Source organism: Carassius auratus, chromosome 5 (assembly GCF_003368295.1).
Source record: "Carassius auratus strain Wakin chromosome 5, ASM336829v1, whole genome shotgun sequence".
Taxonomy (NCBI): Eukaryota; Metazoa; Chordata; class Actinopteri; order Cypriniformes; family Cyprinidae; genus Carassius; species Carassius auratus.
In genome coordinates this window covers 32,850,525-32,868,792 of record NC_039247.1, presented here as the reverse complement: position 1 = coordinate 32,868,792, position 18,268 = coordinate 32,850,525, and the positions used below count along the sequence as shown (strand labels likewise).

General features: G+C 36.4%; 1 protein-coding gene across 1 annotated transcript in view; it reads right to left on the bottom strand.

Moving 5' to 3' along the window:
* Nucleotides 1–847: 847 nt before the first annotated feature.
* Nucleotides 848–18,268, bottom strand: part of LOC113086831 (endoglin-like) — a 48,487-nt gene continuing 31,066 nt past the window's right edge. The window contains exons 4-14 of the mRNA XM_026255511.1: nt 16,510–16,626; nt 13,183–13,363; nt 12,927–13,092; nt 12,513–12,612; nt 9,579–9,765; nt 9,207–9,337; nt 8,382–8,603; nt 8,221–8,284; nt 1,850–1,957; nt 1,493–1,540; nt 848–1,329 (exon numbers count right to left, since the gene is read on the bottom strand). Of these exons, the coding sequence (XP_026111296.1) occupies nt 1,193–1,329; nt 1,493–1,540; nt 1,850–1,957; nt 8,221–8,284; nt 8,382–8,603; nt 9,207–9,337; nt 9,579–9,765; nt 12,513–12,612; nt 12,927–13,092; nt 13,183–13,363; nt 16,510–16,626 (1,461 nt within the window). The 3' untranslated portion in view covers nt 848–1,192. The remainder of the gene's footprint in view (nt 1,330–1,492; nt 1,541–1,849; nt 1,958–8,220; nt 8,285–8,381; nt 8,604–9,206; nt 9,338–9,578; nt 9,766–12,512; nt 12,613–12,926; nt 13,093–13,182; nt 13,364–16,509; nt 16,627–18,268) is intronic.

Sequence of the window (18,268 nt, the reverse complement as noted above, 5' to 3'; positions counted from 1 at the left end):
TTAACTTTATATTTTCACCCAATTACTACTGGAAAAAATATTTGAATTTAAACTGAACAAACTGAATTTAAAATGATGTTCCAGCATCTTTATCAAATCGACTAATATTTGATGTCCAATTGACTCTAATGAATTCACAGATTAAAGCATCTACGTACTAAAATCATGCACACAAAAAAATATATCTTTAGTTAATTAAGTTACTTAATTACTAAGGTAATTAATCAAACATATTGTCACTCAATGAAGTAAAAAAAAACATCCATATGAATCATTATGGGTCATATTTCACTCTATAATCAAAAGAAAAATGCATTTTAGATATAAAAAAATAAATTAGGATTATTAAGGGCAGTGCAACAAATATTCAAATTATTAGCATAATTTTATTTTATATATATATATATATATATATATATATATATATATATATATATATATATATATATATAGAGAGAGAGAGAGAGAGAGAGAGAGAGAGAGAGAGAGAGAGAGACTGAAATAAAATGTCACATCAATAAATGTCTTACATAATTGCTTTTGTCTTTCTATTGATCTGAGGGTTAAATAAGACACAGTTTGTTATATTTAATAAATTCAGCCACTGTTTTTAGTTATGGTTAAACAAATATTAACAAATCAGAGACTCCGAGGTAGCCATTTTCAAATCTGTCCCATGTGGGACAGCCTTTTCAGTAAAAACTCTAAAAATAAAAATGTGTTTCCTTCTATGTTCATGTCCAATAGTTGATTTGTTGGAAGGTTTCATCTTTTCATCAGTCCACGGCTAAGTGTTTGGATAGGAGTCTGACGTTTGTTCACTCGTCTCTTTGAGCCATATTTAATCCCATCTTAAAGCGAACTGATACGTCAGACTAATGTTTGTCTGTGAAATCTTATTTTGCCTCCATCAGAGAGGCACCGGCACAAGAATGCGACAAATTTCCTGTTAGTTCCTGGGGGTTATGCGTTGTTTTTCCTGTCTCTGGGAGCCATGCCTTTTCTTTTTTTGTTCTTCGTCCCTACTGACTTCCCGTAGCCGGGGGAGCAAATGGAGTATTGTGAAGTACAGGGAATGTTTGAGGACTGCTACGCCTCTCTTTTTCTCTTGCTCGGGATGATGGGATGCGTGGAGCAAGATGGCTTTGAGAGTGAGCGAGCATTAGGAGACGAGTGACACAGGGTGACGGCGTTATGCCATGCTGCTCGTGGGCGTGCTCTGGGTGCTGCCAATGCTGGCATTGCCACTGCTGTTCTCTGAGGGAGACTGGTGGGTGGGCACTGGCTGCCGTTTGGTCAGACCACACGGGCATCCGGTTATAGAGAGGACTGGACAAAAAACACAGGGAATATTGAGTGAAATGAACAAAAACAGATTTTGCATGGCAACAATTGAGTGACGCGATCATGAAAAGGAAATGCGACAGGAAAAGAGTAGAGGAAGTGTCTTGAGGAAAATATTGACTTATTTAAAGTTTAGAGATCAGCTGACCTGAGAGCTCGGCCGCCGTTGATCGCATTCCCAGAGCCACAGGATGCCCTGCAACACATGCACACATGAGATCTGGACATTACCACTGATTACAAAACTGATAAAAACATCACTTTTCAGGACTTCTCAAAAAAGTCCCTTCAATGCAAGAACAGAAAAACAGTCTGGAAGTACTATGGCAGTGGCCTTACTTAACTGCTTCATCTTATTTCTAGTTGGAGCTGCTCTCTCCACCTCTTCCCTCATAAGCTAAAGAATCAGAGAAAACTCTACCAAATACATCTTCTCATGTTTGAGTAGTTACAGAAGTCATAAGCGCTGCTAAACATAACCTCAATCCAAATGCCTGCAACTCACCTGTGCGTATCTTAATGAACCATAAAGCACCAGTGAGGAGAACTCCGATCAGAAATCCTCCAAACGCGATTCCCAGAACAGATGAGAGCCCAAACTCAAAACATGGATCTGAAACAGAGCAAATATTCATTTCAGAAACCATTGCTTTACGTAATTCTGTGATAAATACAATGCCTTTGAAAGGTGATTTCCCCCATGGTTCAGTTGAAAGTGATAACTAGGTCAGACCATAGGTATAAGAAATTGGGGGCTCGTCCGGGATTTGAACCGAGGAACTCTCGCAAACCAGAGCAAGAATTATATCCTCAGACCAAGCTCTACTTAATTGTCATGCCGGTGTTGTATGGTACAGTGTGCCATGTAGGATTAGATGACATTAGTGTCAAGGAAGTTACTGTAAAACTGTAGTGGGACTACCCTACATTAAGAGTGGCTTGTAGCTTGGCAAACTACAGTCAAATTACTCTGAAAGAAGTTACATTAAAAAAAGCAGCTAGCTACACTAAAAGCTTATTGCTAACTACACTAAAAATTATCGAGCTCATCAAGTTAAGTCCATTGTATTAAACAGTGCTTTTCACATTACATACTGCATAAGCAGCTTTATGGAAAAGCTTCCCCTAGAGCAGGGCTCTTTATCTCCAGTCCTGACTGGCCAGTGTTCTGCAGACTGTAGTTCCAATCCCAATTTAACCCACCTGTCTATCATTTGCAAGCAATTCTGAACACCTTTGTCAGCCTTTTAAGGTGTGTTTGGTTAGGATTACAGTTCAACTCAGTAAGACACTAACATGCAGTTAATTAAATGTGTTTAACATAATATATTTAAACATTTAAATGCATTTATTTGACATTTTATTTAAAAATTGATCAGAACTTTTGGAGTGGATCAGAGCTACACACACTGAAGATTATAGTTGTCCATATGTTTCTCATCATAAGAAATTTGTTACATTAATATTAATGTATAAATAATTATAAATTATGTAAATAAATTATGTTATAAATCATTTATTTATAAATCAAATCCAGACAGGATGCTTAACAAAATAAAAGCTTTCTTATTATGGTTAAATTTTTATTTCATTTTAGTTAAACCAGTGAAATTTCTTCTACAAGGGAGATGAGAGACTTTCCTGTGCTGACATTTTATCATGAAACATTTCTCAACTAAAAAGTTACAACTATGTAATACATTATTTTGTAAAATAAATGTTATATATATATATATATATATATATATATATATATATATATATATATATATATATATATATATATATATATATATATATATATATATATATATACATATTTTTTTTTTTTTTTTTTTTTTTTTAATGTAAGAGTCTGACAGAGTCTGCCAGACGAACTTTTTTTTTTTTTTTCACATTGAGCCTTTGATTACTGCCTTGTTTATTCAGCTGTGAAGCTAATGTAGTGTGTTGTCACTATGCATTGGGGGAAAAAGTTCAATAAGCCTTTAGGGTTTCAACACCTTGTCACTGAGGCAATACTCGCTGTACTCTAACAAAAAGGTGCATGTTAATACCTTTGGATGTCTTTACACAGGCCGTTTAGGCTACTCAGAGGTGGCATAAATGCATTTACACAGCAATTCATTTGGGTCAGAGTGATCATATTAGTTTGAAGTATAAAGTACAAAGTTGTCCTTTAAGGGTACTACATTGCTTTTAAAGCAGATAAATTACAGTCATGCTACTGACAAATGTAGCATCACTACCCCAACTTCTCAAATGCTATTTTGATACAACATTTTTTATTTAGTATTCAATTTGTACTGAATACAGTGTTTTCAGACTTTAGCCATGTATTTTTTACGTAAATAACATTATTTTGTGTGTTTGGTGTAAGGAAATGGGTTTATGCGGTTTAAGTTTCAAAAAACACATTATTTTCCACATACTGTACATTATTGTTTCTCCTCTATGCCCAGCCTTTCTGAAACCCATGATGTAAACTTATCGTTCTGAAAAGCGAAGTGTGCTCTTATTGGCCAGCTATCCAGTGCGTTGTGATTGGCCGTATGACTCAAGCATGTGATGGAAACGTTCCTCCCCTTATTATACTGTGATGTTGTGTGTACAGGAGCGCTGAGACAAAAACATTTAAACCCATTATAAACGTGGCATTTGTTGCATCCAGAGGGGATATAATTACAGATTATAATGACAATACCAGCAGTTCTCAATTCCAGTCCTCGCGCCCCCCAGCTATACATATTTTGCATGTCTCTCTTTGTTAATACCCCTCATTCAGGTAATCATTAGAAGTGAGCTCAGTGCTTGAACTGTACTCCGATTGACATGGTCCCGACACAGTGGTCTTTGCTCCTTACTCCCTGAGCAGGGGAAATCTGTTGAAGTTTACTTCGGAACATTCATTCATGGATTTGCGCTGCGCAACGTCTTCACACATGGACAAGTGTGACATCATATACCTCTGTGAATAAAATTTTATTTAAATTCACGTCTTTCACACTTCAATGCACTTTGAATGGAACAAATACATTTGCGTCGAACTGGAATCATGGGGGAATATCCTGTGATGTCCAGTTCGCAGGGCAGTGGGGTGCGAGGACTGGAATTGAGAACCGCTGACTACGGTTTTTACATGTTGCATCATGTTGCATAAACATAAAACCATGTCTGCATTTATGATCGGAGAAACACTAAACAACAAGTTCTACTCTGCTCCAAACTTGCATTTGATTCAACAGTGGTAAATCCTTTAAACATGTAAACGTACTTAAAGGTGCCATATGCAAAAATTGAGGTAAAAATATTCATAACATGACCTACACGCATCAAAAGAATGAGAAGAAATAAGGAAGATGATGTCATTAAAAAAATGTCAAGTTATAGTGCTGCAGAGATATCAACCTTAATTAGCATTAGCATTACTAGCCCCAGCCTGACAGGTGTCGTAATACCAGTTTCGGCCATGGGAGGCGGTATACGGGCAACATAACCACCAGCCAACCTGCAATACACGAATAACTCGCACGTCTTGTGGGCGTGCCTGAACCTGATGTCAATCATGTGGAAAGTACAGCACAGTACTTCATTTCAGTTCAGGGAAGAGAGAAAAATTATGGCTCAAGCCCTTGGCAAGAGACCACCACCCGCTACAGGGTAACAACCGCGCTCGGAAACACAAATCAAATCCAATAAGAAAAGGAGCCGAACCAGAGTAAACATCGGCACTGCTTTTAATCGCTGGAGACAACTGATGGACCTGAAAGAAATGAGGTTCGACTCTGAACTTGCAACATTTATTTTCGATTGGTAAGTTAGATTCTGTTAGTATTTCGCTAGAAGTTTGTTTTATATGTTTGTGCACTTGTTTTCGGGAAGTTATAACAAAGAAATGTATCGAAGGCTGTTCGATAAACGTGCTAATGTTAGCGATGGCTAACCGTAGCTGCGTTTGATAATTAGCTAGCTATAACTTAATGTTACCCATTTTATTATAACTAACCTGCTCTGTCTAGTCTGTTTGTCCTGTTTGCTTCGTGGTTTTTCTGTGCGTGAAAAAATGTATGTGTGGCATGAAAGCGTGTGAAAAGAGTCAATTGTGTGTGTCTCACGGTGAATGCTTGAGAGTTGGCACATTAGTTACCAAGCAGAATAAAGGACAGGTTGATTATTGCTGTTTAGCATTTGTATTAATCTATCATGTGTCCCTGTTTGCGTACAAGGACATAAAAAATAAATTAAAAGTGATACGTGGACCAAGGTGTCTGAGATTGTTCATTTTAAGTAAAGGATCATAATATTTCGTCCACAACAATATTTAATGAGGTTAACTTATAACTCCTTGTGGTTAGTCTGCACGAGATCAACAAGCTTGTTTGCTTTGCGGCCGCTTTAAATACAAAATAAGCATTCGATCTACGTTAGAGCGTCTGGGCACTCACAAATTTTCTGCAGCATCGTGAGCAGAGCGGCAAGAGCGATTTTTGATGCTCTAGACGCCGGCGGTGTGAACGCACAGTTAGGCTTTGGCTATGGTTGTAGTGTTGTTGTGAAAGTAGGGGCGGAGCATAGAGACTATGCTGTTTCTCGTTTGTTACTCTAGAGTAGACCAATTCACTTTATTGAGGCATATTGCCCCCATCTGGTATGGAATGTGGAGTATGACTTGATTTTTTTTTGCCAAACATTACAGATGACACCTTTAAAAAGACTGTGAATCAGAACAGATGGCATTGAAGTCTACTCTCCCAGGTTCAGGAAACAGTGCACTGAAGATGCACTACACACATCTGAATATTTGGGTTGAACTGATCTGGAACAGTGCTGTAAATAAAACTTAAACACTGATTTCTAGTTATGTCCTCTTTTGGAAGACCAAACAAAGTAGTTTAGCTTTCACAAAAAAAAATGTCTGTGGCGCAACAGCGCCTTCTTTCTTTGAGTGAACATTTGGGTGGTGTTCCCACATCATGATGTAGACATGTGGGGGTGTGTTAGAATGAGCCGGTTTAGGAGGGCGTGGTTGACTCTTTGACTCTTATAAAGAATATCTCTTTGGATTTGAGACTTGAGTCTTTGAAATTTTACAGATCTTTATGCAATAAGAGCTTTTGACACTCCAAAAATAAAGGAAAATGTTTCATTGCATCATATGACCCCTTTATTGGCAGCTGCTTGTTTTTTGCTTAAGTACATGTCTCTTTAATCTCACACTTTGATGGCGAGGTGTTTGATAAAGGTCAAGCAACTTTGCAAAGATGGCAAGAGTGTTTACCAAAAACACCTCAGCTGCTCAAAAAATGGTTTCCAAGGGGCTTCGAGAACTTTTGGTTTGGCGCCACAGTAAGGGTCTGCTTTATGTCCCTTTTTATTTGTTTTCTCAGCAGCAGATTTTCCACCAAATATCAGCTTCATTTGTGTTTCTGGTCAGAAAGTCTGAGCTGAGCAAACAGAGGCAGGAAACGGATGAGCAGGTGGTCAGGAGGGGATGAACAGGAAGGACAGCCCAAGGGCTCGCATCCTCCAAAACACATGCGACTCCTAACAGATCTTACAACCTGTTTTCTTCTTAGAGATTTCAAACTGACGTGTATCCCGATGCTGATCTCTGGAACTTTAGAGATGCCCTGTGGTGGAAAATGCCTCCAACATCAAGAATCGCATCAAACTGAAGAAACGTTGTCTTCCGTTCCAAATGGACAACAGTGGAGGAAAAAAAGTATGTGGATGAAGACGGATCAGTGAACGTAGTGTCCTGCAGAAACATGACCCCATGTCAGTGTTTGTGCAGAGCGCAGAAGTCTTTCACTTTGGCCGATAGTGAGGAATGCAAGAGTTTGTTCTTGACCCATCTTCCCGGGGAATGTCTTCCCTTTTGAAGAACAACACCTTCCCTTCTTTGTGTGCGGCTGACAATAGAGACCCAGACCCCATGTTCGGAAAGGCCGAGCATACCAGACCTTGGACACAATAAATCCCCCACTGGCTCATTATTTCTGATTGCAGCCACAAGGTCAGCGAGCAGGCCTTCCTATAAACACCCCCTTCCCGTCGTCCCCATCCTCATATCCTGACCTCATCTACATGATGACTGATGACGTCAGCCAGAGGTTGGGGGTAAGGGGGGGGGGGGGTGCAACAACAGCTCTAACTCCACCAGAATAGCATACATTTTGCTGATGCTAAATGGGAGTAGTTTGCATCTGGGACAATGGTGTGTCATCCTATTGTTGTGCTCTGAAATAAATGCTGCTGAATGTTTTTTTTTTTGAATGGGAGAATTTATTTCCTGTATGTTTCTAAATTAGGAATCAAGGTTATCCAGCTTCACAGGGCTCAAGGATATAGGGTATCACAAGTTTCTTGAGAAACTGAGGCATTAATTTGTAGCAGCTGACACACACAGATGACCCAACAAACATGATAGTTGTTTTAAGATCATTTTGAGTGAATATGATAAGAAATAAACTTCATATTAATTAATATGTTTCAGAAATTATGTTGACATCTCATTTTAAAATTCCAATTGATCCACCGATTGCAGATTATCTATTCTGATGATCTCTTTCATACTTTTCTAGACCTTGACAGTACAATTTATTTGCCAGTCTATGGTACAGTCAGGGGGGTAAGTAATTAATGACAACATTTTTATTTTGGGGTGAAGTAACCCTTTAAAAAATAATAAATATTAGCCAGCCGTTAGTATTACACTTACTATATCAGCATTGAATTGGCCATCAGCCACTCTGCTCTGTAATTGCTGCCTTTGTCAACCCTATATCAATTGAACACAGTTGAGCAGTGCACTTTCAAATGGACTTATGGTTTGATTTTTCTTGCTGCACTGAGATGAAATTAGCTCGTACTCACTTTTGTTTGGGATATATGGCTTGACCTGGAAGTTTCTCTTTACTTGTGTTTCCTTTGTACAAAACTAAAATCAGAAAAGAAAACAACAAGAGATGATTGTTTAATATAGGCATTGTTAACAGTCTTGGTTGTACACTCTCTGCAAACAGAACCCCACAAACCTTTCCACTTTCATGACAAAGTTGAACTGCACATTTGAGGTCCCATGAGCTGGAAGGCAGGTTCCCAAGCATTTCAAAGGAAAATCGGAGTCTCTTGGGACAGTCCTTATTGTGACACGCCTCCTCTTTAAACGGCATGTCCCTCACCTCTGGCATGGAGCTAACCTGACAGCTGCTGACCTTCATGCTTAAGGGAATCTCTCCGAAGCTCTGACTTGAGATCTGGTGAAGAGAAAGAGTAATTAATGTTATAAATGTTTTAACAGACTGAGGTGTTTACATTTTGATTGCTGTTAATCAGAAGCTGAATAATTTATGGCATTTGCCATAATTTGCCATTGTACAGAGCACTTAAGCACAAAAAATAAATAAATAAATACATTTAATGCAGAAAGGGGATTTTCACTGTTGTTATATTTTTGAAGTATCATCCACATGAATTGTGTATATCCAAGGATAAAACTGTGTGTACACAGACTGAATAATTAGATTTCTCCATCTCTGCAAATGTTGTGTTTTTTGGGTTGCTTATAATGTGTTTCTGTTTTCCACCGAAATAAAAGCTCTATAGTTTAGAGTTTAAAAGCAATGAAATTAAGGCAACCATAAAAATGTTATTGTTGTTCTGTAAATTCTTATTGTTATCATTAAAACTGTTTTATTTTATTTTTATTAAATTATGAAATTAAACAAATAAATAAACGATATAAATATATTAATATTGTACTGTCATTTTTTTTATTTATTTAGTAATAACAATAACAAAAAAATCTCCACAATATAAGACTGTAAAGTATATGAGCCCCTTAAAAACTTATCATGTACCTCTGCATAGATCCTCTTGTCACTCGGAACTTTTCTGCTGGGATCTAGAGGAAACGTGTAGTCTGGAGACGAGAACAGCTGCATCTGAAGAGGAACCGGTGCTGATGTCGTGGGCTCCACTTCTACAGGTACTAAACGTGAAGAAAGAGGACAGCAGACAAACAGTCTCAGTAATACTTTTAACAAAGGTTTACAACTCTCGTAACGGATTTGGAACAACCATTTTCATAACAGAAAAACAAAGTTTCTGCAGCTTGAAGCTTCTTCATTTAGAGCAGTAAAATCAGCCTAGAACTGCACAATGAGGCTGGATTCCTGAACAAACCTGATGCCCATGCGAATGAGAGAGAAAGAAGATCCATAATAGATTACCTGAAAAGTTATTGTTGTCCCTGATCCACAGCTGGATGTGTGACACGTTCAGATGGATCTCAGAGTAGCTGGTGATGAAGGTGCTCTTGTAGTAAGAAAACACCTTCTGCCTGATTTCTTTAGGTTCATCCGAGATTGTCTGGTTCGGAAGCGACTTCTTCCCATTTAAGGTTACAAGATTGTTAGACTAAAAGAGAAAGACACATAACTGCTCATACAGAATGCCTGTCATTTTATTTGTTAGACACTAGTAAAAGTGCTTATAGTTGATCAAGTCATGGAAATATGCAAGCTTATTTACACCACAGAATAATTTTATAAATTTAAAAAAAATTTAACAACAAAAATTTTAATTTATAAATTTAATAATTAAACTTATTTTCTAAAAACAAATTGCATACACAACTTCTATGATAAAAAAGTCAGAAATGTGAGATTTAAACTCATAATTGTGAGCTATAAGCTGTGCTTACACAGAACTGATTCGTCTTTCGCCTATCCTTGCTTCTGAATGAACACATAGACACAAATTTATTTCAAAATAATTGTCTCAGCAAGTATTCTCGTAAACACAGTCAGTTCTGTCTTAAGTGAAAGATACAGTGGGTAAAAAAATATCCTGTGCATTATTATATTCGATCTGTGCATTTGGTCTTAAAGGGGCAGCAGCCTTTAAATACCAGGTGTTCCATTAGTGCCACCTGCTGTCAGAGGTAAAATCGAACCATTCTGTTTTTACTTATTTATTATTATTATTATTATTATTTAGCATCTTTTTTGGATAGTAATTCAAATGGTTTCCTCTGATTTAAAATAGAGCACAGATAATTTTTTTTTTTTTGAGATATTTCTTTAAGTTGTATGATTTTTTATTGGATTTAGAATTTGTTTTAAATTTTCAAGTTAGTTTTGTTATTTAACATTTCAATTTCACAAAGAAATATGCAGCATTTTGTCTTTTGTCTAAGAATAAAATGACACAATTTCATTTATAATTTGTCTTATTTATTTATTTATTTTAATAAAAAAATATATAAATAAAATGTAAGAAAATTGTATGGTGTAATCCCGGAGTCACCAACTTGAAGATCGCGGTCAACAAGTCGATCTTGGAAGCATTTTAAGTCGATCGCGAAGATTTTTCAAAATCAGAGGAAAAAAAAATATATATACACTTTCTTTACACTTTCGCCCTGGCACCACAGCACGAGCCTCCGCTGACGGCATGCTTACCTCCCCAAAAAGACGAGGCATTTATACTTGATGCAACTGTTTTAAACAGAAAACCAGACCATACAACTGATTTAGATGTGCAAACTGGGTGCAGGTGTGATGAAATGTACTAATATCCGTCTGCTCGGGCAGATTCGACTGAAAGTCATAATATTTTGTATGCTAGCTGCACTAACCTGAGTATTTCCATTTTAAAGTGTTTGAAATATGTTTTAAAAGGGAAAGTGAAACAGAACATTATTGGCTTAGGCCTATAATTGTCTAATTACCGTATTTTTCAGACTATAAGTCGCACCTGAGTATAAGTCGCATCAGACCAAAAATACGTCATGAGGAGGAAAAAAACATATGTAAGTCGCACTGGACTATAAGTCACATTTATTTAGAACCAAGAACCAAGAGAAAACATTACCGTCTACAGCCGCGAGAGGGCGCTCTATGCTGCTCAGTGTAGACTACAGGAGCACTGAGAAGCATAGAGCGCCCTCTCGCGGCTGTAGATGGTAATGTTTTCTCTTGGTTCTTTTCTCTCAGTTCATGTCAAATTAATTTTGATAAATAAGTCGCACCTGACTTTAAGTCGCAGGATCAGCCAAACTATGAAAAAAAGTGTGACTTATAGTCCGGAAAATACGGTATTGTGTTTATATATGAGTAATAAGTCTGTGGAAATACTTAATGTTATATTACTGTTGTAAATGTTGAATTATAGTTGACAGTTTGTATAGTTATATACTATTTGTATAGTTAAATAAATACTTTGCTAGTGATTAACAGGCAACAAAGAATGTCAAAGTAGAACTTACATTGTTGCCTTGTTTTTTCATAATTTTTTTGCAAGTGGTAAATCTTGGTTTACATTTGGACTTTGGATGTGATCTTAGGCTTGAAAATGTTGGTGACCACTGTTATCTGTCTGTATTGTGAATTGTATCGCATCAGAAGATTATTGAATTGCTACATCCCTATACACTACTAGTTTTTGTTGATCATGCTGATTTGTCCCAAAGAAGGTTCAGCCGATGTCTTTATTTTTATTCCAGGTTAGATAAATACATTTTTGGCTTCCGAAACCTGAAGAATGCCTGGCTATCAGGGATTTTAAATTTTCGCGAGCCCTGAGGCTTGTTTCCCAAAAGCTTGTTAATAACTATTGTTAATAATGACATTGTTTGTGACTGTGGGCAACGAGCCCTGTCAAATTTCACTCAGGGATTTTTTAGCGACTCTTTTTCACATAAAGTTTGTTTCTGGATTTGATTTGAAGCTTGGAATGCAGCATGAAACAGGACGGAATCCCATTCATTATATTCAAATTTAATTTATATTGATTGGAATTTTTAAATGACATAACATTGGTGTTGTTGTTCATAGAAATTCTTTGGAAAAATGATGTTGAAGTGAATAAAACGCAAAAAGAAAATGTCAGAAATCGTAAAAAACAAGACATCAAATTAATATGATCCTTTGTGTTACAAAGCTTAAGTATTTCAAAGTATTCTAAAGTATTTAGATTAAGTTACTAAACCCGAGTAACCTAACGAAATACGTTACTGATTACTTTTTAAAGCTTGTATTTTGTATTCTGTAGTGAAATGCATTTTAAAAGTAATCTTCCCATATATATATAGATAGATAGAGAGAGAGAGAGAGAGAGAGAGAGAGAGAGAGGATGAAATAATCTTCCAGAGCCATTCTCACCAGTAATTTGACGCCGAAACTGTTGTGGATTGTCCACTCAGTGTTTGCTGGACCTCTCAGGGTCACTTTGGACTTGGATGGCAAATGCACATTAACATGCCTGAAAGAAGATGCCACATTAATCCACTGTTATCACATGACCAGAGGGGTGATCACATTTCATTCTTAAACTTCTGATTTTTTAGAAGAAGTGAGCTGCTGTGAGGAACAATGACAGTGGACTAGGTCAGACGAAGCTAAACTGTCTTTAAAAACAAATAAGTGAAACCTCAACTTCAATTCTGTACTGTACATTTAACAAGTAAAGTGACTATCTATTGTTGGTGATACAAAAATGAATGAATCGAATTTTGGAATTTGGGCATCCTTCAGCAACCTCCCATTTCCACTGTGACGCTACAAGGTGGTGTTTACCTTATTTTGACATCATCAGGAATATTGATGACGTGAATCGGTTCTCCAGAATGCTTTGTGTAACATGATTTGAGGTCATCAGTTGGAGATTTCAGAGACATCTTAATTAACTGTTTATCTGCTGCTATTTCTGGCTGCAGGTCACATGTTGAGGATTGCTGTGTTCCTGGAAGAGTTCAGTGTTCAACAATGACTGGATCACTGATAATGCACGCATCTTAAGAGCCGAATACATCGATGCAGAGCGTGATCTTACCCTTCATCCCAGTGAAAGTGATGATCTTGGGATCTCGTGCTGTGGTGAAGGATGTGACTCCACCAAATGTCTCTGCTGCCCATTTCAGAAGCTCAGAATCGCTGTTTGTGAACGGGGCAATGTGAGGTTGTGGACGTTTTCCAGTTGGCAGGATAAAATTTATTAAGGCCCCATTTGTTTTCTGTAAAGTGGATGGAAATAAGTTTGCTTTCAGGATAAGATACAATATAAAATCACATCAGGAGAATCAGCTTCAGTCTCCACATGCAGAACTAGAGTTCTGTTTGCAGACAACACAGAAAACAACAAAAAGCAAATACGAATAATAAAATGATTCTTTCATGTCAAATCTTTCATAACAGTAGTCACACTGTTTGACTTTCACTGTTTGACTTTCACTGTTTGACTTGACAACACGTTGTGTACTGTTGTAAAGAAAAATGACACAATCCCATGCTACTGGTCAAAAGTCTCTTCTCTTCTGCTCTTTTGATGAAAAATACAGAAAAAACTGTAATGTTATCACCATTTAAAATAACTGTCAAATGCTGATTTGCTGCTCACAAAGCTTTTTAGATTATTAATTATGTGGAAAAAAGCTGTGCTGCTTTATATTTTTGTGGAAACCTTGATACACCCTCATAAAGAAGTAAAAAAATAAAATAAAGGAATACTTGAATTCAGCAAGGATGCATTTAATTGACCAAACGTAACAGTAAAGATGTTTAAAATGTAAAAAAATGTTCTTTTCATCATAGAATACTGAAAAAAATATCAGCTTTCACAAAAATATGAAACAGCACAACTGTTTTCAACATTGATAATAATCAGATTATTATTTTTTTATTTTTTTATTATGCAGCAAATCCGAATATTAATATGATTTCTGAAGGATCATGTGAAAATGTAAAAATGTAGAAAGTTTTCTGTGAGGGTCAGGTTTAGGTGTAGGGCGTTAGAAAACACAGTTTGTACAGAATAAAAACCATCACGCCTATGGAGAGTCCCCGTAACTACACATACCAGTGTCTGTGTCTGTGTGTGTGTGTGTGTGTGTGTGTGTGTGTGTGTGTGTATATATATATATATATATGATGCCAAGGCAACAACCTTGCTATATTTATGAAGCATGATTTACAGTCAGAGCTCTATATACTGCAGACACAAAATCTAAGACAGTAATATCTTTAACATTGCTCGCAAGTTTAAAAAAAAAAAAAAAAAGTCATCTTCAAAGTTTACAGACATGGGTGAGCGCTGATCAAGATATTATATCAGGCTATGAGTAACTTATTTCATCTGTTATTTTACTTAAGATTCATGCTTTCTATAGAAACATTTACACTGAATTACATGTTTCATCTTATTTGATTACCGTATGTTCTCTTTTTATTTGGAACTTGATCTACACATATTTTACGATCAGATCATTCACAGAAAATGAATGACAAGTCTGGCATAAGTGCAAAAACAGTTTCAGTAAAACCTTCAGTTCTTCTGCCCTCTTTTGGACCTGTTATTGTGAGTCAGCAGACTTTACTGGAGCGAGACCTCTGGCTGATTGAACTGCATGTGTATTGGATGGAAATACAGAGACAGGAAGGCACATAGACAAGAGTTCATCTGAAGCACAATGGGGCGTTTGTAGATTGATGGGCATTTGTCCTGGATGAGTGGCGTGATGCATCAAAACCTCAGGAAATGAAATCAAGTCACAATTCCAATAACGCAAACCATAACGTGATGGATGAAGCTCAAGAACAGACCATCGGGTCACACTTCACCCACAAATCAACAGAAGAAGGCACAAAGACAATGAAGACAATGACGTTTTTTTGCATTGGTATCAGTCACATGACAATTACGGCTTTAAAAAAAATGAGGATATACAGTATGGCATAATAGAGCATCATAACTGCATTTAAATCTACTGAAGCTGTGTGCTGAGACGACCTGAGAAAACAGAATCATCAGAGCACACAGAGAAAGAGTCCTGACAGACGGGAGAATGTTTCATCAACAAATCAGACACGTTTTTTCCAACATGTTTTCTCAGTCTGTTCTTCTCATCAGGTTAGTAGCTTAAGAATGGAAGAGAGAATGGAGAGAATTTGTCTCCATCAAAAGAGCTTCTCTCTGCTGCAGATGTGTACAGTATGACGTGCAGTGAACGGATGTCAGAATACGGCAAGCCTGGAATGATAATCACACAACATATGCTGAGAGAAGAGGGAATAATATTTCATTCTGCACTGCTTTGCAGTCAAATATTGAAAATTGATGGCAAGGTCCAATATTTGCATTCACTAAGTGAGCAAATGCAAGTAAATAGTCAACATTTTCTCACTCACTGTTTTCATTTATTTAAAAAGTAGTACTTTTATACATCAAGGAGGCATTCGATTGATTGAAATCTGTTTTCAACATGGATATTAATCAGAAATATTTCCTGAGCAGCAAATCAGAGATAGATTCAGAATGATTTCTGAAGGATCATGTGACACTGAAGACTGGGGTAATGATGCTGAAAATTTAGCTTTGATCACATAAATAAATAGTTTTTAATATATATATATATATATATTAATGTAGAAAACCATTATTATAAATTGTAAAAATATTTCACAATTTTTTACTGTTTTTTTTATCAAATAAATGCAGCCTTGGTCAGCAGAAGAGAAAAAAAAAAAAGAGAGAGAGAGGCTGATGTTGTAAACGGTCAGGAATGATTCTCTACGGGCCGAGTCTCAAGAACAACAGATACTGTTTCTCCAGACACAAGACGTTGCATGTCTCCTCTAGTCCATCAGTTTATCCCATCATAACACACTGCATTTTTTATATCTTGTAGTCCGGTTCAGGATTCAGTCACAATGGGGGCATAGCTAAATTTCCCCTCCTTGCAAGGAAATTTAGCGTTTGCTCCCTTTCGGTTTGCACTGTAAATCCAATGTGCTTTGTTCCATAGCAATCTAATTAAGGTTAGCAAGTTTCAGTGGTGGAAATAACAAATGAAAGAAAACAAACTGGGCTGTTTTGTTTCGAGAGCTTTGGCACATCCATATTTGACACTCGTTAAGTCTGTTTGCAAATTCTCATGGAGTCACGGGCTAAACAAACAAGGTTAATTGCCTCTCAAAACAGAGCTGAAAGTGTGCATCGGTAGCTGGTTTTATTGTCAGATATCTGCCAACAGCTCCCATGAGATAGTGGATGCAAACATCTTTGTGCGAGCAAATGTAGATCTGGATGTATACCCTAAACATGTATTATCTGAAGTGAACTTCGGCATTTCCAAATGAAAAACCTGAATGCAATGGTACTTACATAGATGTCCACTGTGGGATTGTCTTGAAGCAGGATGGTGTAATCGCTGCTGGAGGTGATGATCACCACTGATGGGTTTGCCACAGTTACGTTTAGCTCTAACATTGAGTGTTGTTCCTGTGAAAATACAAAAACTCAAGTTTTAGCATTTTATGTTTGAGGACATTTGGTACAAAAAAAATATTTGTCAAATATTTTTTTAAGCCAATTTCAAATAGGCTTTATGTTGTAAACGGCATGGTATATCTTCCAAATTAAAAATGTTATTTGTTTATAGCTTTTAAATATAAAATACATAAATATTTAAAATTAGAGTGATGTGTACCAATATGAAAATTCTCAGCCCATATCGACAGCCGATTATTCAGAATGATATCTGCCGACAGTGTGGATTTCTTAAGAAAGAAAAAAAAAAACAAAAAAAAACATCCAAATACTATACAGGGATACCTTTTATTTTGGTACATTAAAGGTTAAAATGAACAACAAAACTATTATATTCAATGCTATTTGTTTTCAGATATAATAGTCACACTCAAATAAAAAATGTTTGTATAGCCTACAACTTACATGCACAAGGCAGTTTTCATAAAAACTTGTGTTAATGATAGATTTATTCATAGAAACATATAATTAATTATATGAGACATGATACAACAAGTTCTCTTTCAACATACCGTATTTTCTGGACTATAAGTCGCACTTTTTTTCATAGTTTGGTTGGTTCTGCGACTTATAGTCAGGTACGACTTATTTATCAAAATTAATTTTATATGAACCGAGAGAAACGTCTACAGCCGCAAGAGGGCGCTCTATGCTGCTCATTGCTCCTGTAGACTACACTGGAAATATAAAGTGCCCTCTTGCAGCTGTAGACAGTAATGTTTTCACTTGGTTCTTGGTTATAAATAAATGCAACTTATAGTCCAGTGCAACTTATATATATATATTTTTTCCTCCTCATGACGGATTTTTGGACTGATGCGACTTATACTTAGGTGTGACTTATAGTCTGAAAAATACGGTACCTTTTGATGTTAATTCATGTTTATTTCATGCTATGAATCTATGTTAAGTGTATATATATATATATATATATATATATATATATATATATATCTGTTTACTGTTTGTTTACTGTTTACTGTTTGAAAAATATGTTCAAAACTTACTATGCATTTAATTAATAAATGAAAAATACACGTAAATAATAAATCTATATAAATACAAGTGCATCTCAGTAAGTTTGAATATCATGGAAAAGGTCTTCATTTTTGTAATTTAATTAAAAAAAGCAAACTTTCTTATATTCTAGATTCATTGCACACAAACTGAAATATTGCAAGAGTACGCAGTATCTCAAAAAAAAAAAAAAAAGTTTGGTTTGATTCGTTTTATTAATTTTAAGTAAATATTGAATATTGATAAATACTGGGTACCTCTTGGGCTAGTTTAGAACATGCAACCCCAATTATGGGAAAGACTACTGACTTGGCAGTCCAGAAGACAATCATCAACACCTTTCAGTAGGAGGGTAAGCCACAGAAGGTCACTGCTGAAAGGGCTGGCTGTTCACAGAGTGCTGTATCAAAACATATTCATAGAAAGTTGACTGGAAGGGAAAAGTGTGGTAGGAAAAGGTGCATAAGCAACAGGGATGACTTCAGCCTTGGGAAGATTGTCAAGAAAAGCCAATTCAAGAACTTGGGAGAGCTTCCCATGGAGTGGATTGAAGCCGGAGTCAGCGCATCAAACGTCA